Source organism: Triticum aestivum, chromosome 2D (genome assembly GCF_018294505.1).
Source record: "Triticum aestivum cultivar Chinese Spring chromosome 2D, IWGSC CS RefSeq v2.1, whole genome shotgun sequence".
Lineage (NCBI taxonomy): Eukaryota > Viridiplantae > Streptophyta > Magnoliopsida > Poales > Poaceae > Triticum > Triticum aestivum.
In genome coordinates, this window is record NC_057799.1 from 647283774 (window position 1) to 647306257 (window position 22484).

At 44.9% G+C, this 22484-nt stretch overlaps 3 protein-coding genes and 1 pseudogene across 3 annotated transcripts; 1 reads left to right on the top strand and 3 right to left on the bottom strand.

Moving 5' to 3' along the window:
• Window positions 1-752: 752 nt before the first annotated feature.
• Window positions 753-2324, bottom strand: LOC123050788 (cationic peroxidase SPC4-like; annotated as a pseudogene).
• Window positions 2325-12404: 10080 nt separating this feature from the next.
• Window positions 12405-13904, bottom strand: LOC123055349 (ribulose bisphosphate carboxylase large chain). The gene has a single exon (XM_044479346.1). The coding sequence runs from the start codon at window positions 13842-13844 to the stop codon at window positions 12414-12416; it is 1431 nt and encodes a 476-aa protein (XP_044335281.1). The 5' UTR covers window positions 13845-13904; the 3' UTR covers window positions 12405-12413.
• Window positions 13905-13952: 48 nt separating this feature from the next.
• LOC123055350 (ATP synthase subunit beta, chloroplastic-like) lies at window positions 13953-16447 on the top strand. The gene has a single exon (XM_044479347.1). The coding sequence runs from the start codon at window positions 14459-14461 to the stop codon at window positions 15410-15412; it is 954 nt and encodes a 317-aa protein (XP_044335282.1). The 5' UTR covers window positions 13953-14458; the 3' UTR covers window positions 15413-16447.
• A 1245-nt stretch (window positions 16448-17692) lies between these two features.
• LOC123050789 (succinate dehydrogenase subunit 3-2, mitochondrial) lies at window positions 17693-19746 on the bottom strand. Its single transcript, XM_044473522.1, has 3 exons — window positions 19538-19746; window positions 19170-19235; window positions 17693-18284 (listed from the first exon to the last, which is right to left on the bottom strand). Exons 2-3 carry the CDS (start codon window positions 19231-19233, stop codon window positions 17968-17970), a joined length of 381 nt encoding a protein of 126 aa, XP_044329457.1. The 5' UTR covers window positions 19234-19235; window positions 19538-19746; the 3' UTR covers window positions 17693-17967.
• Window positions 19747-22484: the final 2738 nt, after the last annotated feature.

Here is a 22484-nt window from a genome sequence, read left to right on the forward strand (position 1 = left end):
CGTACTCACAGATGATGCACACCGAGCTTCATGGGCGGTGAGCAGGAGCACGGCGTGGATAGGGTCCTCAAGCTCCGGCTCCGGTCCAAGGATTGAGAGATCAAGGTTAAATTCAGACTTCCTCTATGAATTCAAGGTTTTTTCAGAAGTTCCAGCATTACGGCAAACCCGTGTCAAATATATAGCGGATTTGGGCGCGACATTTTGGGCTATCCGGACACGTACTTCGAGAAATGGGATCAGGGGCCCAGCTAACGCGTGAAACACTCCGCCTGGGGAGTACGGTCGCAAGACCGAAACTCAAAGGAATTGACGGGGGCCTGCACAAGCGGGATGTGACTGAAAGCTAGCTGTACGTACGACCGTGGGATCCAAGTACGGTTCCGGTTAAATTACTGTCGCGTTCGTTGGGTGGATCTGAGTTGCATAACCACCACGTATGTTTTCGAAAAAAGATGAGTAATTAGACAATTAGAGCATCTCCCACACGCGCCCCAAAACTGCCTCACGCGTTAAAAACCAGCATTTTTGTTCCACGGAGACAAAAAAAAAGCGCTCAAGGAGTCGCTGTAAAGTAGAGCGCGCTAAAAAAAAAATTAGCGCGCGGGTGTGCGCGCGAGCTACGGGGCTGCAAATTTAGGGCGCCGTGTTTTTGTGCATCTCGAAAATCTTTTCGTCGCTCCCGCACACAAAAAGTTTGTTTTGGCCCTGTAAAAGAATTATAGCGCGCGAAGCGCGCCTGTCGGAGATGCTTTTAGGAGTCCCGGAACAAAGTGCTATAATATGATTTTTAAACAAGAGTAAATCTATCTTATATAGAATAACATGGGCTACATTAGCTAGCGAGCTCTTATTAAGACATTAATCTCGCTAACATCGGTGATCTCAAGCAGAGGCGGCGAGCCCCTCGTCGCTGGTGGTCGTGAGGATGCTCTGTCCATTGCGCACGAAGCAGCTGTTGCGACGGATCTCGCCGACGTTTCCTTGTGGCCCCTGGAGATTCCCGAGCTTGGTCATGGAGGCGGCAAACTGGCCGAAGAACCACCAGTGGTTCCCGGCGAAGCCGTTGACCACCCATTCGGTGCGCCAGTCGGCTGTGAGCTTCTGGTCGGAGGTGAAGACCCCCTTGCCCTGTTGCAGGTTGGTGAAGTACTTGATGTCGAACACGTCCGGGGTGGTGACATCGAGGTCCTGCAACCGGTTAAAGTCGCTGGAGCAGTTGGAGGCGAGGCTGCGGACGAAGTCGGAGTCCTCGGAGAAGCGGTTGGAGAAGGAGCTGCAGTGGCCCTTCCCGATGGTGTGGCCGCCGGAGAGCGCGACGAGGTCGACGTTGTCGAGGTTGCGGGTCTGGAAGACGTCGATGAGCGTGGCGGCGTTGGAGCTGGCCTGAGGGAGATCGAAGACGGCCGAGCTTGGGGCCGGCGCGAGGCTGTCGAGCCTGCCGAGCGGCACGTCGTAGCCCTGACCCCCGGAGAAGGCCACGGCATCACGGGTAGCAAGGGCGGTGATGTCTGCGCATGAGACGACGGGCCCGCAGGCGGCATGCACCTGGGCACGGATGGACTCGATGAGCTGCAGCGCCCGTCTCCTGTTAGAAGGACCGACGCATCACAGCCCTGTACAACCACGAAACAAATGATGCTCTCTATACATTGACATGGTCTCAAATATTTATTTTTGACCATTAATCGACATAAATGAGTACATTTTACGCTCCGTTATCATCTTTATTACCAGATTATAGTATCCATTGGATCATACTTTATTACTCCCTCCGTCCGGAAATACTTGTCATACATCTCTTTTATTCCATTTTGATGACAAGTATTTTCGGACGGAGGGTTTAATATGAGATATATTTGCAAAAAGAATTGAGATCTAGCTAGCTGGATTAAATTACCTGAGGGAAGCAGTCGTGGAAGAAGATGCGGAGGAGGCCGGCGGCGAGGGCGATCTCGCTCTGGAGCGCAGTCTGCACGGCGGAGCGTACCACATCCTGCAGCTGCGGGCAGGAGTCGGAATGGAAGTTGAAGGCGAGCCCTTCGGCTGGGGAGACAGGAGGAATACGGCCACCGACGTGGTCGGTGGGCATCGAGATGAACGCCGCCGACGGCTTACACAAGGCTGCAGGGCACAGCACCGCGGCCATGAGGACCAGCATCGCTGCTGTCCTGCTCGACGCCATTGATCCTAGCTAGCTACCTTGATCAGCAGCCCAGTGCCTTCAGCTGCAGTGTACTAGTGCTACTTTGGTTCTAGCTGCAAGTGAGCGTGGCTTCCTCACGTCAACACGAGGCCCTTATTTATACAGGAACAAGATGTGATCGATCTATCGAACGTTTGACATCAAAGTCGTCAAGAGTTATTAAGAGGGAGCAGAGATCCAAAACGAGATCGAGTAGTAGGTGGCAAGCTACACCAGGATCCAAGTGCACATGCTTGATAACGTACGTGGTGATGCAGATTGCAGAGGTCATGTGCGTAATGTACTTGTGCCGACCAAGCTCCCGGATCCCGTGGTTCTGCTCGTGGCATGTCGACCAACAGTACACCCGGACCAGTAGTCATATGCAGAGATCTAAAATTCAGGCAAGTTATAAGCTATGAAATGTAGACGTGTGGCAAATGATACTTATTTGGTAGAGATTACTCCTAGTAAGTTGTGTTTCCAAGCAAATGTTGAAAATGTGTTATGTTACGAGCAATGATTCGACGAACCGCGAAGCATGAACTACGAATAAGTACTATGAGTGGAGATGGGAAGGAAGCTAAAATGTTCAGTGACCCAGGATTGGATCGTCCTTTTGGCACGAGGAATTGGATGGTGGTTCGGGTGTTGACCCGGGAGCGACCCGGGGTGGAGCTTAACCCGACAGAGTGTACCACACTGAACCGGCCTCCAGACGCCACACCTCAAACACGCCCCTAGGGGCTGCAAGTAGCATCCCACTTTGTCCCACGTAACTCATCAATTAGCTCAGAATATGCTCATCACTTATCTGAAACTAACACTACAACATGTAAAACAAAATGATGTAACGCGATGATGATGTAAAACATGTCATTTGGTAACCTAAAAGGTAATTTATGTCACATATATAGACTAGAAGGATGCTATGTCAAGAAAACACTAGAAGGTAAAAGGTAAAATAAACTCCATTTTTTTTTGTCAAAGTGGAGTTCTCTCACATCCTCACCCTTTTGCGTAACAATTGCTAGGGGCTGGGGATAATTGATTCATTCATCTTATTTGTGCATGATTGCAATAATAACGACGAGTGCGTTTCTACATACATCTTACATGCACATCAAGGCTACGTGTATTTTTGGCATAAAAAAGGGGCTCTGCATATAATTGTCGAACGAAGTGAATCATCTTCCCATGCATGAGAAGAATGCAAATCTACACATAATAAACAAGCAGCACCACACTTACTTCGTCACAGTACAATCTCCAATCTCCTCCGTTCGGCACTAGCTACGGAAGGATTATTCATCCGTTCCTGCATGGATGCGTACGTACAATATATAGGTGCTAATAAGAAATGATTCTACAGTTTTTGAGTACTCAAGTAAATAGGACTGAAAAAAAAAACTACAGTAGCTCACTGATTTATAAAAAAACAATGGCATACACCATAGATATGGTTAATGAGGCCACAAGTGCAACGCCCGTATGCATTATGTTTGGCGCACACCACCGCTCTTGATGACCAAGTGACATTACCGAGGTGATATTGTTCAAGATATCTATAACGTGTAGGATCCCTGCGTAAAATGGTGTCACCTGTAATGGTAGGAACGGCCATAAAACCGACACTCAAGCTCCTTTTGATGACACTTTCACTGCTTGCAATATCAATCAAGAGAGCATTGCCCCCGATGCTTTTTAATGGGACAAGTCTTCCATGGATAAGATCCGCTATGCTGTACACTAGCATGCGCTTGGAGTGATCGCTGCTGGAACCGACGAGCAAGATCTCTGAGTCACATTCTACCAGTTCAAAAGGGCTGCGGATCTTGGCCTTGGGACATAATATGGTGATCACCTTTGGTGGCTGAAACGAAAATGAAGATGAAATTAATCCCGACGTCTTCTCGTGACGAGGCGGGTCGATCTGAAAAATCCATATTTCATCTGTGCTTGGCGTGGGCTTGTGGAGCATGTAAAATTTTCCTTGGGATGATATGATGCTGTTATCCGGGGAGAAGCTCCAGGCAGAGAAACTCCATTGCTTGTCGTTGGTGGTAGCAAATAGTATGCGCCGCAGATCTAGAAGCACGATCATGACCATGGGAACTCTGTCAGCACCAATGCTCAAGGAAGCGATCACCCTGCCCGGCGACAAGTAAGGACGGTTCATGCGGGAACTCCAGTGGATTGATCCTAAGCTCATCGTTACATACGTGATTGGCGGGAACTTGGCAACGGTCCCAGTGAAGGGGTGAAGTAGGCAAACATCATCGCCGTTTTCATTATCGTGTTGCCGGCTCCGCTGCAGGAGGAGGAGGCCGTCGACCAGACAGAGGACGCGGTGGTCGTCGAGAAGAGGGAGCCAGGGGCGGACGAACGCTCCGGTGTCGAGGTTGAGGAAACGCATCCGGCCATCTTCAAGGTGGAATTCGTGGCCCTCGGGCAGCATCGTCCACCGGCGCGGGTGGAAGCGCGGGACGGCAATGCCATTTGTGCGCGGGCATGGCGTGCTGGACCGCACGTGCGTACACACGGAACGGAAGCGGACGTAGCCTCGCAGGTCGTCGCCCGCGAGCACCAGCCAGCCGACGAGCTCGACCAAGTCAGCGGGCATGGATGCCAGCGGAAACACGTCGTCGGCGCCCGGGATGGAGGCGGCCGCATCGGTCGCCGGAGGGCGCTTCGCGGGCAACGGCATCGATCGATCTGATCTTTTTGAGATATTTTTGCCTACCCTAGCCGCCAGCGTATGCGACTCGGCGACGAAGTATTCTGGAAGGGAGCTGTGATGCGTGTTTGTGCATGGGCTCGTCGGCCTAGCATCTGGCCCATCTCCCTCCCCATTTCTCTCTATCACGTGCGTGCGTGTACCCAGCAACTAACTAGAGGTTACGATATTCTAAAAAAAAAACTAGAGGTTACGATGGATTCTAAAAATAAATAAATAAAACTGGAGAATAGGGCATCTCCATCTCAAACCGGACACCAGTCTGCAGACACTGATATGGAAGCCGGCCATCCAAAACTGCGTGCATACATTTCAAACCGAATTGAATACTAGACAAATGATATCGAACACGATGAATTTCATTAATGTTCGGACATAGTTTACATAAAACGGCCGATGTTGCGATCGTTTAACTAAGACCAAGAAAAAAAACCTAGGAGGCTAACTTTTCGAATGCGAATATCTCGTACGCTTAGCCGTCTAGCCCGGCCACACCACTATCTTTTTCTGTGCCATCATCGTCCATCCAGCGAAGGAAGGGCGCAGGACCGCCGCGACAGCCTTGTTCGTCTGCCGCTTGGCACTCGTGGCGGAGCCGGTTAGCTTCATCCTACATGGTGCTGAGGGCTGCCACGACCAATGCCGACGACGCCGTGGTGCCCTGGCGGCGGCCTTGCCCCTGCCGGCATTGACGGAGGTGTCGCTAAGCAACAGTTCCTTGCCGATCTTGGCAAGCTCCCTGTCGAGGCAGCGGCACCACACGATTGTCTCTGCGATGCTGACGGACCTATCAATAGCCCAGGCCGCGGCCAGGTCTGGGTGGTTGCGGATCCAGCCGACGCCTCGTCCGACTTGATGAACACGGAGAGACGGGCCGCATTGCACAGCTCCTACCGCGTCACCCGCCTCGCCGCGGTGCCTCTAGAGTGGCTGCAGCCTACGTGAGCATACTGGGTTGGCATTGGCGGCATTACCTTGTTGTGCCATATGATATGACATTGTATATTTGCCACGGGCTGAGCTTTTTGTCAAAAAGGAGCATAACCACCAACCTCTGTATTGAGCGATGCACACAACCATGCCGTCGGCAGAGCTGATCACTCCTAGACCAGAAAATTGAGTGCGGTGGAACAATTTGCAAGAAATGAGCAAAACCAGGATGGAACTCCTTCCATTTCTTCTTTTTTTGCGAAATACTCCTTTTATTTCTAAACATGAGAAAACCAAAAACTAAGTCAATTCTATCTTTATATTTTTGAAAGATCATGAAGAGTATGACTTTAAAGGGCAAGAAAACAAAGTACACACATCAGGACCGAACAAACCGAGAAAAAAAGGATGATTCTTTTTCCTGATATACTAAAAGTTACCTCAAGGTTATTTGAAGTCGTCATCTCTTGCTTCCTCTTTTCTAATCTTTTGAATCCGTTCCAACATGCTTCATCTTTTTTCATCTTTCGAATCCAACGTTCCAACATGATGTTTGGAAAAAAGGAATACCAAGCCTAGAGAAACTAGACAAACATTGAAGGTTGATAGCTTAATATCATTGCTTATAAAACACAATTGCGAACGCGTGCACCCATCGTAAGAGCATCTTCAATAGTTGATGTAGAATACATCATCAAAAAGTGCTAGATGTAAAGTTAGAACGCCAAAAAAATGAGTTTTACATCACAAAAAAACACCAACTCCAACAAATAATGTAACATATATCAGCCGCACGGGCGCTGCTACAACATGTGATGTCAAAATGGCCGCACGGCAACAACGCTAGAGCCACACAATTTTAAATAAAAATCGTCCCAAATTAATATACATAAAACAATACAACAATTTCATCAGTGCACGACATCAACGGACGGCCGAGGCGGGGGTGGAAGGACGGATAGCGGCCGTGGCGTTTCCGGGGCGAAATCGCCGGAGGCGGTACGCGGGCGGGCGGGCCAGCGGGCAGCGGGAAATTTCCGAACGACAGTTTGGCGTTCGCGCGGCTGCCGGCCGTTTTACATCACGTGCAGCCAACTGATATATATTTTCATTACTTGGTGATGTTTCTTATATCAGATGTAAACTTGGAGAAATATTTTATGGAAAACTTTTCCTTCTGCCCGACTGATTTTCTGGGAGAAATCAACCGTCTCACACGATCGCCACGCGTCCCCGTGTGGACCCAGGCACCGCTACCTTCTCTGCCTTATATCCCACAGCCTCGTCTACCTTAGAGCATCTCCAGCCGTTGCCCCCCCCCCCCCCCACACCCCCAGGAGGCGTAAAAATCGCCGCCTGGGGGCGAGTCGGCGGTAGGATCGGCTCTGGGGGCGGTTGGGCATCCAGCCGTCGCCCCCAGGTCGTCCCCAGGCGCCGATATCGGCCTATTCCTGGCCGCTTTTCTACCCATTTTCGGCGAGAATCGGCCCATTTTCGATGTGGTTCGGCATGGTTCGGTGTTGAATTCGAACATAAATATATTTTTTATCACATAATTTATCACAGAAAATCACATAGTACAACAAAATAGTGCAACAACAAATAGTTCAATAAAAATTATATAGTTCAACAAATAAAAAAACTCATACTTCATCACACGTCGAGCTAGGCGTCGCCCTTGATCCTTCATAGGTGCTCCACCAGATCCTGCTGCAGTTCATGATGCACCCGTGGGTCTCGGATCTCCCGACGCATACTGAGGTAGGCAGTCCAGGTTGCCGGTAGCTAGTGATCAGCTTCGGCTAGAGGACACTGCTTGTAGTATGGTTCAGTGTCAAACACTGGCTCTTCCTGCCCACTCTCGATGATCATGTTGTGCAAGATGGCATGATCTCTCACATTTGATCTTTCGACCAGGTCTGAGCAGGGTACCGGACAACAGCAAATCGATATTGGAGCAAACCAAATGCCCGCTCGACATCCTTCCTGCAAGCCTCCTGCACCTTGGCAAAGTGGGACTTCTTGCCTCCTGGCACATCGTTTGAGATAGTCTTCACAAATGTAGACCATCTCGGATAGATGCCATCAGTTAGGTAGTACCCCTTGTTGTAGTGCCGCCCATTGACCTCGAAGTTCACCGAAGGAGAATGACCTTCAACAAGCTTGGCAAAGACAGGGAGCACTGCAACACGTTGATGTCATTGTGAGTTCCTGGCATACCAAAGAAGTGCCAAATCTAGAGGTCATGTGTGGCCACCGCCTCAAGTACCACACTGCAACCGCCTTTGGCGCCTTTGTACATCCCCTGCCATGCAAATGGGCAGTTCTTCCATTTCCAATGCATGAAGTCGATGCTTCCAAGCATCCCAGGAAATCCTCTTTGCTGCAATCTGTGCTAGGATCCGAGCTGTGTCTTCCGCATTGGGTGTTCGCAAGTATTGCGGTCCAAACACTACCACCACTGCCCGACAGAACTTGTAGAAACACTCAATGGTGGTGGACTCGGCCATGCGCCCATAGTCGTCGAGTGAATCACCGGGAGCTCCGTATGCAAGCATCCTCATCGCTGTCGTGCACTTCTGGATTGAGGTGAATCCAAGTTTGCCGGTGCAATCCATCTTGCACTTGAAGTAGCTGTCGAACTCCCGGATGAAATTCACAATCCTGAGGAAAAGCTTTCGGCTCATCCGATAACGGCGCCGAAATACTTTGTCGCCGTGCAGTGGAGCGTCGGCGAAATAGTCGGAGTAGAGCATGCAGTAGCCTTCGAGACGATGCCGGTTCTTTGCTTTCATCGGCCCCGGCGCCGAGCCACCTCGCCGTGGCTTTTCATTGCTTGCCAGCAGGCTGGCCAGGGCGGCGAGGACCATGAGAGGTTCCTCTTCCTGGACGCCGGCCTCGGCTTCCTCCTCCAGCAGCGCGGCGAGCGCCTCCTCGTCGTCTGTGTCCATTGCCGAGGCAGGCAAATCGCCTAACACCTTACGAGCGCGGTGGGCGCGCACCCGCCGCTGCACTGCCCCTCCCCGGCCGGAACGCCGAAAAAATCGCCCAGCCGGTGGTGGATAGCCTGCCTCGGCGAAACCTCTGCTCTTTTTCTGGCGGGCAATGGGCTATCTAGCGGTGCTGGGCGGTGGACTGCGCCGGGATCAGCCGGTTGGCGGCCGAGCGCGCGGGGCTGGCAGGCGAATCTGGACGTTAGTCTTGACTTTTCGCCTGACGGTGTGGGTCAGACGTGCTTTTCCCTTGCGCCGGAGCCCCCGAGCGCCCCCCAGTGTGCCGGGTTCGGCCTGCGAACGCCGGGCCAAAAAACGGGCCGAGCCGGCGGATTTCGGCATCCTAGGGGCGCGACTGGGACGTTTTTTCGGCATCGGCATGGAAAAAGTCGTTTGAGAGGGCCTGTTGGGGGCGCGGCTGGAGATGCTCTTATCTCAACATCTCGCTGAAGCATTTCTCCCCCGACGAACGTTGACCACTTCTGTAGATCTTGCCAACATGTCTTCTGCCTCCCACTCCGCTACAAGCCGGCAAGCCGAGGAGGCACCGCACGGTCCTCTGCTCGACAAAGGATGCTGCAGGCCGGCAAGGAAGGTACCGCTGCAAGCCCGTGATGCTCCAAGGGCAGCCATGGCGAACGCTGCATGGGCAGCAAAGGGGATGCGTGAAGACCGGCGAGACGGCGCCGCTGCGTTTCAACACCACCGGTGCTGTGAGTGGAGGCCATTTTTGGCGGGGGCGTCCGGTGATGCTTTCTACAACTCCACCATTGCTGCAAGGGGGTCGTGGGGTTGCTAGTGTCTGCTTGTCGGGCGCGCGCCGGGCATCTTCGGCAACTCCGGCCGAAGATGCAAAAAAAAAAGAGTCAAATCGCACCATCTTTATAATAAGTAAATGCCTTTTTTTCTTCTGAGGTTGTCGGAATTATTCGCAATAAAATATTGGCTACAATTGAGGAGGTCTTATCAATGAAATTTCCATTTACACGGGATCTAGGCATAATTCCCAACCCATTCCATATAGAATTGTTTTCATTCCTTCACAAAATAACATAAAAACAAACACATTCGATTCTTATAATTATAAATAGATTGATCCATATGCTCTACTCTAAATCCATATGCTTTAAATGGATAAGAGAGATAGAGATATGGATTTTCCGCTCAGCTCAAATTGTATCCTTTTCCTTCTGCTTGGACACGAAGAGATATGAAATATTTGACTAAGACTGGATTTCATTCCACTTTGCTATTTCTGAACAACAACTTATGTTATCAACTATTTCGTGTTTTCAAAGTTATTAATTGTCTCATACCCTATTTTTAATTTCGATAGTATGGTGTAGCGTATCTTATGCAAACGGAATTCTAAGGTTTCTTTATTTTATTATGCAATAAGAAGAATTCTTCCATTTTCTTTTTCTTTAGTTGCGGGAAAACCCAAATTAAAACTTTTATTTTATAGCGAGCGCAATTTCTAGTAAAAAATCCTGTATCCTTCCACTTAGATCAAAAGGAATTTTTCCAATAGAACTATGGAACCCCCGAGTGGTTGCGGTTGTAACTATACTGCAGGAATAAGAAAGCATTGCCTTCTTTACTATATAGGTTTGATACCCTGTATCTATTCTTCTTTTTTGTATATTAGTTATTAGTGGAATTTCAGTGCATTGGGTTCTTTCTTAGATCTAGATGGAATGAAATAGTGAAATAGAATAAAAAAAAAGCCCTTTCGGATGAAAAAGGAAGAATAGTATGCGATATATCTCACTTGGATAAAAAAAATTAAAAGCAAATTTCTCTTATCCTCGTTTGTTCCTTCCTTTAGATAAATACTTAAAAATCCCCTTACAATAACAAATCCAATTTAGAAGGGACTTCCTCCCCGTGTTGAGAAAACTTTTCTTCTTCCAATTCTTCTTTTCTTCATTCAACTCAGTTCAAAAAAGATACCTCAAAATACTTCAATTGGTACGCGCAAGAAATAGGCCAATTCGGCAGCTTTTTGTTCAATTTCTCGTGGAGTAAAAAATTGATCATCAGTACGAGTCAAGGGAATGATCCCCTGGCCCCGGATTTCCATATAAAGAATACGACGAGGATAAAGACCCTCTTTAACCTGAATTCTAATTGATTGGATATCCCGCATAAGGAATCGAAGGAAGACGCGACGTTTTATTCCAGGGAATCCCCAACGAAAAATGCACACTATTCCCTCTTTTCTATCGAATCGGTCATAACCACTACCTACATTCCACAAAATAGTACACCACAAGTAGGAGCTAATGAATAGGCCTGCGATTCCGTAGAAAGACATCACGACCCCCTGCGGAAAAAAAAGAATTTCTTGAGATGGAAGTATAGATATAATATTCTTACCAAGATAACTGGAAATCCCAACCGATAAGAATCCTAGTGAACCTAGAAAAAGAATACAGGCCCAGAAACAATTACCCCTTTTTCAAGAACCTTTTAGAAGTTCTACCCATATGTGTTCTGATCGCCAATTCGTATTAGATATACTAAATCCAGCAGCGGTCGATTGAAATTGAGAGAATAAGCTAAATAATTTTGACTTTACTTTTTTTGATTCTGAAATCGCCTTCAGCAACTAGTACTCCTGTGAAATAATAGGTTAGATACATTGACTTTCTATTCAAAAAATATTCGTTGATTCCATTAAAATAAATAAAATAAAACTCGCTATACCTGGCTCTGCATATTCATGCATTTATGCTCGTAGCCTATATCCGCATCCATAACCGTTTTTCATTTGTGTGTAGAAAGTGTGTGTAGAAAAAGCCACATACCCTACCATATTATATTACTTACACTAAAAAATACTAGACAATCTTAATTTTTTGCACATAAAGAAATAAAGAAGTCATTGCAATTGCCGGAAATACTAAGCCTACTAAAGGCACGAAAATAGAAGGTAAGTTTAAATCCGTCATGGAATAGGTGTCTCAATTCAAATTTACTATTTCTATCTAGTCGAAAAATATCTTAAGATTCTTATGATATAATTAAGTATATCTATTATAAGGAATATTGACTATTGTATTGTATTTTTTATTTTTAGTTTGAAAAATATTCTGTAAAAAAATGAAAGGATAATAAGAAAATTCCAAAAAAGGAGAACTAATTAAAAAGATTTTATTTTGATTTTCCCATCCTCATGGCCTTTCTATCTTTCTAATCTAATTTGAAATTGGATTCAAAAGAAAGCGGTTAGAATTTACTTCCTGCATACATACTTCTCTAGAAGCGCATACAATTGATAATACTATATTTTATTATTTTATTTGTATTTCTTTATTGTATTATACCTTAATATATATATTCTAGATATATAGAATAGACGAATCTCGATTTGTCAAGTCTCATGATCATATCATGATCTATTTTTATTCGGCTCAATCTTTTTTTTTCTAAAAAAGATTGAGCCGAGTTTAATTGCAATCAATTAGAAGAATAAAGAAGAATTACTGCATTTCATAACTGATTTTTTTCTCTTTTTATTTCGTTTCTTTTTTATTTATACCTTCTTTATCTTTAGTTTATCTAGTTAATCAATAGTATCTACCGGCTCGAACTCGAATTTGATCGCCTTCCATACTTCACAAGCTGCGGCTAGTTCAGGACTCCATTTGCAAGCTGCTCGGATAATTTCATTACCTTCGCGAGCAAGATCGCGCCCTTCGTTACGAGCTTGTACACAGGCTTCTAAAGCCACTCGATTAGCTGCTGCACCAGGTGCATTTCCCCAAGGATGTCCTAAAGTTCCTCCACCAAATTGTAATACAGAATCGTCCCCAAAGATTTCGGTCAGAGCTGGCATATGCCAAACATGAATACCACCTGAAGCTACCGGTATAACACCTGGCATGGATACCCAGTCCTGAGTGAAAAAGATACCGCGAGCACGATCTTTTTCAATAAAATCATCGCGCAATAAATCAACAAAACCTAAAGTCATTTCGCGTTCCCCTTCTAACTTACCTACTACTGTACCGGAGTGGATATGATCTCCCCCAGACATACGCAATGCTTTAGCTAATACACGGAAATGCATACCATGATTTTTCTGTCTATCAATAACTGCATGCATTGCACGGTGAATGTGAAGAAGTAGGCCATTGTCGCGGCAATAATGAGCCAAAGTAGTATTTGCGGTGAATCCCCCAGTTAAGTAGTCATGCATTACAATAGGAACCCCTAATTCTCTTGCAAATACAGCTCTCTTAATCATTTCTTCACATGTACCCGCAGTCGCATTCAAGTAATGCCCCTTGATTTCACCGGTTTCGGCCTGTGATTTATAAATAGCTTCGGCACAAAAGACAAAACGGTCTCTCCAGCGCATAAATGGTTGTGAGTTTACGTTTTCATCATCTTTGGTAAAATCAAGTCCACCACGTAGACACTCATAACACGCTCTACCATAATTTTTTGCGGATAATCCCAATTTTGGTTTAATAGTACATCCCAATAAAGGACGACCATACTTGTTCAACTTATCTCTTTCAACTTGGATACCATGAGGCGGGCCTTGGAAAGTTTTTGAATAAGTAGGGGGAATTCGTAGATCCTCCAAACGTAGAGCACGTAGGGCTTTGAAACCAAATACGTTACCTACAATGGAAGTAAACATGTTAGTAACGGAACCCTCTTCAAATAGGTCTAATGGATAAGCTACATAACAGATCCATTGGTTGTCTTCCCCAGCAACAGGCTCGATGTGATAGCATCGTCCTTTGTAACGATCAAGACTGGTAAGTCCATCAGTCCAAACAGTTGTCCATGTACCAGTAGAAGATTCGGCAGCTACTGCAGCCCCTGCTTCTTCGGGCGGAACCCCAGGCTGAGGACTTACTCGGAATGCTGCCAAGATATCAGTATCCTTAGTTTCATACTCTGGGGTGTAGTAAGTCAATTTATAATCTTTAACACCAGCTTGAAATCCAACACCTGCTTTAGTTTCTGTTTGTGGTGACATAAGTCCCTCCCTATAACTCTTGAATTAAGAATTCTCACAATAACAGGGTCTACTCGATGTTAATTAGGCGTAAATGAAACTTTAGCAAAAAAAAAAAAAAAAAAAAAGGATATTCAATTAATATAATATCAACTCATTAAAGAAAATTGAGGGCATGCTTAGGTTAATGAATATGTTTCATTCATATATAATGCGTACACCCTGTGTATGTTCTATCCTATAGGAATTCCACTATAGGAATTCGATAGGAATTGAGTTGTTGTTATGGTAAGTTAACACGGTTCGTTATTAAACCATGGATTTGATTTACCAAATCCATAATTATTGTATACTCTTTGATAGATATAGCGCAACCCAAATAAATTCCTAATCCTTATTTTACAAGTTCTTAATAGTTCTCTTTTCTTATTTTGAATGCAAATACCTAACTAAATACTAATAAAATTCTTTGTTGACAGCAATCTATGCTTCACAGTAGTATATATTTTGTATATCGAAGTCCTAGATAGGAAAGTAGAGTAGGCACAGATCCTCCACAAAAGGCAAAATGTATGTATATGAAAAAAAGATTGATTGAACTTTCCAACGGACTCATTCCATGAGTAAACGATTGAATGGGATTCGCTTGGGCAACGAAATCAAGTCCTGGTCCCCTTTTCTCTCTTATTGAATTAACTAATTCATTTCCTTTTTACTTTTGGATTTTTTTTGATTTGATTTGGCATTATTCAACAATAAAAAAAGAAAAATTTCGACAAATTCCTTTTTTTAATTATGTGATAATTATGAGAACCAATCCTACTACTTCTCCTCCCGGGGTTTCCACAATTGAAGAAAAAAGTACAGGTCGTATCGATCAAATTATTGGACCCGTGCTGGATGTCACTTTTCCCCCAGGCAAGTTACCTTATATTTATAACGCTTTGGTAGTCCAGAGTAGAGACACTGCCGATAAGCAAATTAATGTGACTTGTGAGGTACAACAATTATTAGGAAATAATCGAGTTAGAGCTGTAGCTATGAGTGCTACGGACGGGTTGATGAGAGGAATGGAAGTGATTGACACGGGAGCTCCTCTCAGTGTTCCGGTCGGTGGAGCTACTCTCGGACGAATTTTCAACGTTCTTGGGGAGCCTGTTGACAATTTGGGTCCTGTAGATAGTAGTGCAACGTTCCCTATTCATAGATCTGCGCCTGCCTTTATCGAGTTAGATACGAAATTATCCATCTTTGAAACAGGTATTAAGGTCGTCGATCTTTTAGCTCCTTATCGACGTGGAGGAAAAATAGGACTATTTGGGGGGGCTGGAGTAGGTAAAACAGTACTGATCATGGAATTAATCAATAACATTGCTAAAGCTCATGGGGGCGTATCCGTATTCGGTGGAGTAGGGGAATGGACTCGTGAAGGAAATGATCTTTATATGGAAATGAAGGAATCCGGAGTAATTAATGAAAAAAATATTGAGGAATCAAAGGTAGCTCTAGTCTATGGCCAAATGAATGAACCACCGGGAGCTCGTATGAGAGTTGGTTTAACTGCCCTAACTATGGCGGAATATTTCTGAGATGTTAATAAGCAAGACGTGCTTTTATTTATCGATAATATCTTTCGTTTTGTTCAAGCAGGATCAGAGGTATCCGCTTTATTAGGGAGAATGCCCTCCGCAGTGGGTTATCAACCTACTCTTAGTACAGAAATGGGTTCTTTGCAAGAAAGAATTGCTTCTACTAAAAAGGGATCTATAACTTCGATTCAAGCAGTTTATGTACTTGCAGACGATTTGACCGACCCTGCCCCTGCCACAACATTTGCACATTTGGATGCTACTACCGTACTTTCCAGAGGATTAGCTTCCAAGGGTATTTATCCAGCAGTAGATCCTTTAGATTCAACCTCGACTATGTTACAGCCTCGGATCGTTGGCAACGAACATTATGAAACTGCGCAAAGAGTTAAGGAAACTTTACAACGTTACAAAGAACTTCAGGACATTATCGCAATTCTTGGCTTGGATGAATTATCGGAAGAGGATCGTTTAACTGTAGCAAGAGCAAGAAAAATTGAGCGTTTCTTATCACAACCGTTCTTTGTGGCAGAAGTTTTTACTGGTTCTCCAGGAAAGTATGTTGCTCTTGCGGAAACTATTAGGGGATTTCAACTAATCCTTTCTGGAGAATTAGACGGCCTACCTGAACAGGCTTTTTATTTGGTGGGTAACATCGATGAAGCTAGCACGAAAGCTATAACCTTAGAAGAGGAGAACAAATCGAAGAAATGAAATTAAATCTTTATGTACTGACTCCTAAGCGAATTATTTGGGATTGTGAAGTGAAAGAAATCATTTTATCCACTAATAGTGGCCAAATTGGCGTATTACCAAACCACGCCCCCATTAACACAGCAGTAGATATGGGTCCTTTGAGAATACGCCTCCTCAACGACCAATGGTTAACAGCGGTTCTGTGGAGCGGTTTTGCGAGAATAGTTAATAATGAGATCATCATTTTAGGAAATGATGCGGAACTGGGTAGTGATATTGATCCGGAAGAAGCTCAAAAGGCACTTGAAATAGCCGAAGCTAACTTGAGTAAAGCTGAGGACTTGGTGTTGTCATCGGAGGCTGTTGTGGAGGGTCCATCAGGTCGACGCCTGCCAGAGGGATGTTGCAATGTCATGCACACTCGCGGATCTCCCCGGGGCGGCGGAGCTACAATGCAACACAAGAGGTGCTGCGACCCACGGATCGCGTCGGCGGCAGAAGCTGTAATGCAACGGACATGGCGCTGCACGTCAGCAGCGGAGCTGCAATGCAACTAAGGTGGTGACGGGACACGCGGACCTCGCCGGCGGCAGAAGCTGTAATGCAACGGACGTGATTCTGCACGTTTGTGGCGGAGCTGCAATGCAACTGGGGTGGTGCTGAACCTCGCCGGCAGGGTGGAGCTGCAATGCAATGCCTGGGTGTCGTGACCTCCTGACCTCGCACGGCGGCAGAAGCTGCAGTGCAACGAGGGCTGTTTGCTATGGGGGAGATGAGTGGTTTGTTGTGGCCGGTGCGGCTGCACGAGACAGTAGGACGGCCGTTGGCGACGAGCAATGGAGGAGGAGCTGCGCAGCAGAGACAGGGTTCAGTTTTTGCAGCCGCGTCTGTTCCTCTCCACGTGATCCTACTTGGAGCAAATCGGGCAGCCGTGCAACGCCTCATCCAACGGCTCGAGAGGCGGTTTATAATTGCCTCGCGTCAGCCGGATGACGCGTAGCAGTGGTCATATTTTATACATCTACATCATTTGTTGGAGGGGCGTTTTTTAGTCTAAGTGATGTAAAAAGTTGTAATTTATACATCTGCATCATCAATTGGAGATGCTGTTATTCAATTGTGGAACGCTGGCCCACCATCGTAAACATATAGACAGCATAAAAACAGGTGGCTTTTCTTTCTTAAGTTTGTTTATTTATGATCTATTGATGGTATAACAAGATCAAATTTTGGCTGGAAGAGGAGTAGACATGGCCCCGAGGGGGTCGTGAGCTTTGAATCTGATGCCGTGGGGTCGAGTCTCCGGTGACCTACAGATACGCCCACATTGCTCCCAGGCATGACACTGAAAGATAGAGGATGATTGAGCGTGGAGAAGAGAGGAATTTAGCATCAACTTAGCTTGCGGTTGTTGCAATGCAATGCGCCTATTCATTCATGATTAACAGAGATGTATTACTACACATGATTATCTCATCTGATTTGTTCTACAACTCAAATATGGATCTGCAACTTAATTAAGAGAAATTAGGAGGCCAAAAGAAAAGTGGCTAATGCACCACAAGGCCAGAACAAACTTCAAAATGAGAAATTAAGTTGACTTATGTTGCTGTCGAATGAGCAAGGACAACATTCAAGCCAAAGCAGAGGATCTTGTTTCAGATTTGCAGACCTCATAACAACAAACACCCAAAATGAGGTTTTTGTTTTTTGTTTTTGCACTGATCATTAGGATAGTTTTACTTATTATTAATGAAAATATGCAGGCCTGGTAAGATGTTATGGCAGGTGCACCTGGAGTTGCATTGTGCCCAATGATGGAACACCCACAGCAATGTCACCCCTCATCTCTGTTTCACTCAGACACCAAACATGAGGCTGAACTTGGTAGCAAGAGGAATGGATACGATGGCAGCGGCCAGCGCAACGCCAAATATACGGTGCGAGATGGAGAACGTAGCGCTCAACTGTGGCTTCTTCAGAGGAAGATGAGGAGACAATGGGCGGTTTGCAACAGGAGCTAATAGGGGGCGACTTGTGTGTAAGGATCGATTTCCAGATGGAGGCATCTTCTGTTGCAGAGCTCCTAAGGGAGAAGATGCATAGCTCTTTGTTTGCCCAATGCCTGAGGAGCGTCTAAGGTTATCCATGTTGTTGAAAGATGAGTCTGAGGCACCTGAAAGACAAAGGCAACAAATGTAACTTGTCATCATTATTAGTTGATCGATATACAGGTGTAGCTATTATCAGGCAACAGGTGTAAAGTATTTGTTTAATCAAAACTTTAATCGTATCAAAGTATTCTCATGTGATTCAGATGCTTAAAATCATGACTAGCTAACCAATTAGCACATACATCAAGGTTCAGTGTAATCTCTGTTTTGTCCAGTGAGGGAGAGAGTTGCAGTTAAATATCTGAGAAATAAGCTACAGATCAAACGAGCACTTGTTCCTTTAGGTTAATATAATCTGGCACTATATAAAGAGGCCTATTTTAGTTCAAGAACCATCATTTTTACTAGTGAGTCATGCCAGGATTAGGATTTACAGTCAAACAAGAACACTAAAAAAAAGTCAGTTCTAGGTTGTATACACGAGGACCCTGTAAGTGCCTCAGTTTGGAAGAGAGAGCCTTATTAGAAGATATAAACTGCAGATTCCTTTAGTGCAGAATAGCAAGATTGATGGAAGACAATGCCGATACTAGTATAATACCGTTTACTACTAATAGAAATTGCATGCTTTATATATTAACCAAAAAGATGGATGTTCTTCATTAAACAACACTGGATTACGAAACCATGTGCGGATAGAAACGAGATATAGAAGCACTCTCGTATAACACACCAAATAAACCTCCCTATCTATCTAACATTCTTTCCAGCCTGAACCTCAGTTGTTAGTCCTTTGCACAAGCTGCACAATAAGAATGCACTTAAAAGGATGATGTGTGCACGGCCCAGTACCATCTATACAATTAACATGTGGCGTGATTGTTTGATATCTGGAAACTACGTACTTCAGATTTCAGAAGTATGAGTAAGATAGGAAGAGTGCTTACCATGGAGAGCAAATGGAGCGTCGTTGAGGGGTCCAAAGCGAGTGTTGCTGTGATACTTGTCCATTCCTGCCGAAAGAAGAACCAACACCATTACATATTTACATTATTACCAATCTATAAGAAGCACCGATACAGCGACACGGATAGGGCTACGGCGATTTGTTGTGAGGTGAGATGGATACCGCAAGACAAAGAACAATTTTGAGATGTGCGATTGGATCAAAATACTGCCCCCATTTGTTGCCACCGTGCCTATTTTCGAGTCATCAATGATTATGAATTTCCTCAATCCTCGAGTCATCAAGCACGCAGGCAGCAAACATCGCACGGGAGGACCGGAGGAGAGCACAATTGGGGAAGGAAGTAACCTTGATCTGCCCCACGCGGCGGGCGGCGGCACGGAGACGGCGTTTACAGTCGGGGTCGAGGGCGAATCCAGGCGGTGGCGAGCGACTCCAGGCGGTGGCGAGGCGATTCCAGGCGGCGGCGACGACGGCGGGATCGCGGTACTGGAATAACTTGCGGTCTTGCGTTGCGCCTGACTTTTTTTTGAACACAGTGCGTTACGCCAGGGTTAGCATCGTGATAGGTCTTGCTGGGCTGGGCCATCTCATCCCGTGTCCCCTGCGTATTCGCACTTTTTTTGTCTTCTTTATCTTTTATAATCGAGAAAAGGAACATTTTTTGGGTGGGTAATAGGATTTTTTTTGAGGATGTAATAGGATATTTATTCCTTTGCCTAAAAAAAGAAGTTATATTCCTTTCCATAAAAAACTACCAGGAGTTTTATTCCATTATGATAGTGTTACAATCAAGAGGCAAAAAAGTTATTCGATACAAGGGGGGTCCTCTATGGGAGCAACTAGTTAACGAGTGCTCCTTCGGGAGCCTCGCAACGATCAGCGCCACTTGGCGCGCCCTCAGCCAGTCGCCACGTGTCGCGCTCTGATCGCTCCCTCCGGATTTTGTTTTTTTATTTTCCCGCACACGTTTTCGGCTTTTAAAAAAAACGGTTTTTTTCTACGTTTTGGTTTTCCACCGGTTTTCCTTAGCTTTTCAACCCAAAAAATATTTTTAAAAAAAATAAATTTTGCCCGAAAAAACGTGTTTTCTTTTTTATTATTTTACAAGAGTCACGGTTTTGCTTCCGTGGGAGGCACGGTTTTGCTTTCGTGGGAGTCACGGCCATGCTTCGCGAAAACGAAAAAAAAATGCGTTTTTTGTTTTTGTTTTTTTTTGCTTTCACGAGAGTCACGGTTTTGCTTCCGCGAGAGGCACGGTTGTGCTTTCGCGAGAGTCACGGCCGTGCCTCTCGGAAAGGGAAAAAAATGTGTTCTGTTTTTTTTCTTTCGCGAGAGTCACGGTTTTGCTTCCGCGAGATGCACGGTTGTGCTTTCGCGAGAGTCGCGGCCGTGCCTCTCAGAAAGGAAAAAAAAGCATTTTCTGTTTTCTTTTTTTCGTTTCGCGAGAGTCACGGTTTTGCTTCCGCAAGAGGCACAGTTGTGCTTTCACGAGAGTCACGACCGTGCCTCCTCGGAAACGAAAAAAAAACGTGTTTTCTCTTTTTTTTCCTTCCGCGAGAGGCACGGTTGTGATTTCGTGAGAGGTAAGGGCGTGCCTCTTTCGGAAAGGGAAAAAACCCGTGCTCCCGGTTCGGTTTTTTCGTTCGTTTTTTTCGTCCGGTTTTTTCGTGAAAAAAAAGTTCGTTAAAACATCAACATGGGATCTAGTTTTGAAAATCTTAGCCCGAGGAATCCAACGGTGAAAACGGTTCGAGATTTGGACGCACGGTTTGAGAGATAAAACGTTTTGAATAAACGTATCGACGAAAAAAGGAAAACTCTCAGTTTGCGACAAGTGGCGTGCTGCATGTGCGCCACTTGTCGCAACCACGGGAATTGGAGTGATCTTTGCAATGAGTACTCCTCAATTAGTGATTTCGTCTTCTATGTAGCCATACACAAATGCTACAATTAGTAGTACATGACTTTATATTGCAAACTGATTTGCTACCCTATCGTGAGCACGACTAAGCTTTTGTGCAGTAAACTTCTGGCCTTCAAGAAGTGCGTGGATCTCCGCCTCCACAACATCATTACAGTTAAATAAGAACATGTATGCTGCAAACATAACACTCCTATCAATTCGTCTAAGAATCATGCCCGTTGCCGGCGTCCCGTATCGAGCGAAGAAAGAACCGCATAAAAGAAATGGGTGTGACTATGTCACATCTAAGCTGTGACATCAGCAAGAGTCAACACTCATTTAGCCATTTTTTTCTTTCATGACAAAAAGAAATTGTATGTGATGCACTGCTCGTCATAGGAATTGAACTCAGCACCACACTCAAAGAAAACGCCACCTCCTACCACTCCAGCCGATGACTGCAATCATCATTAACAAAGCGAGGAATTTACATAATGTAATACAGCATGGACAATGTAAGACATTTTTGAAATTTTTGAAACCTTTTTTTTTGCAAACTGTGAACAAATTAAAAATGTTGAATATATTTGAAAACCCGAGTAATTTAAAATTTTCGATTTTTTTCAAATGGGAATACAATTTGTAATTCCGTACATTTTTTGAAAATTAGAACAAAATTTGGTATTCCAAACAATTTCTTCACGAATTTTTTTGAAAATGTGAACAATTTTTGAAGTGTGGACATATTTGAAAATTTCAAACATTTTTTGAAAAACACGAACGACCGTCTCGTGCGGAAGGCTCGTCCGCGCTGTGACTCGGGTGCGTCGCTATCGAACTACAATAGGATGCTGTGAAGACAAATACAGAACGCTACAATATCTTTACATTCTGGTGATGCACTCTTTTGCTATAGTTGCCATGAATGCTGGTGCTTCGCTGTGCTGCAGTACCTTGCATGCTGGTGTAATGGGACTAGTAAGTGCATCGAGTGATTAAAGTACTGGGTTGTTAACTAGTACGTAGTGGGACATTGCTAAATCAGTTTTAAAAAATCATGAATTTAAAAAAAATAAAGAAGGAACAAATGTTAATCGTGTATGTCAAAAAGTTAAACATGTATATATAATATGTTTCTGATCTATAGAAAAAAATGTTGAATGTGTATTACAACACCCGCAAAAAAAGAATGTGTACAACAAAAGTTCACATATGTTGAAAAAAGAAACCGATGAAAATTGACAAAAGAACAAAGAAAAATGAAGAAACCCAATAAAACCCAAAAAGGAAAAGCAAAGAAAACCAAAAAAAAGAGAATGAAAACCGAAGAAAACCTATAAAAAGAACGAAAACAATTAAAACCAAGAAAGAAATAAAGGAAAACAAAAA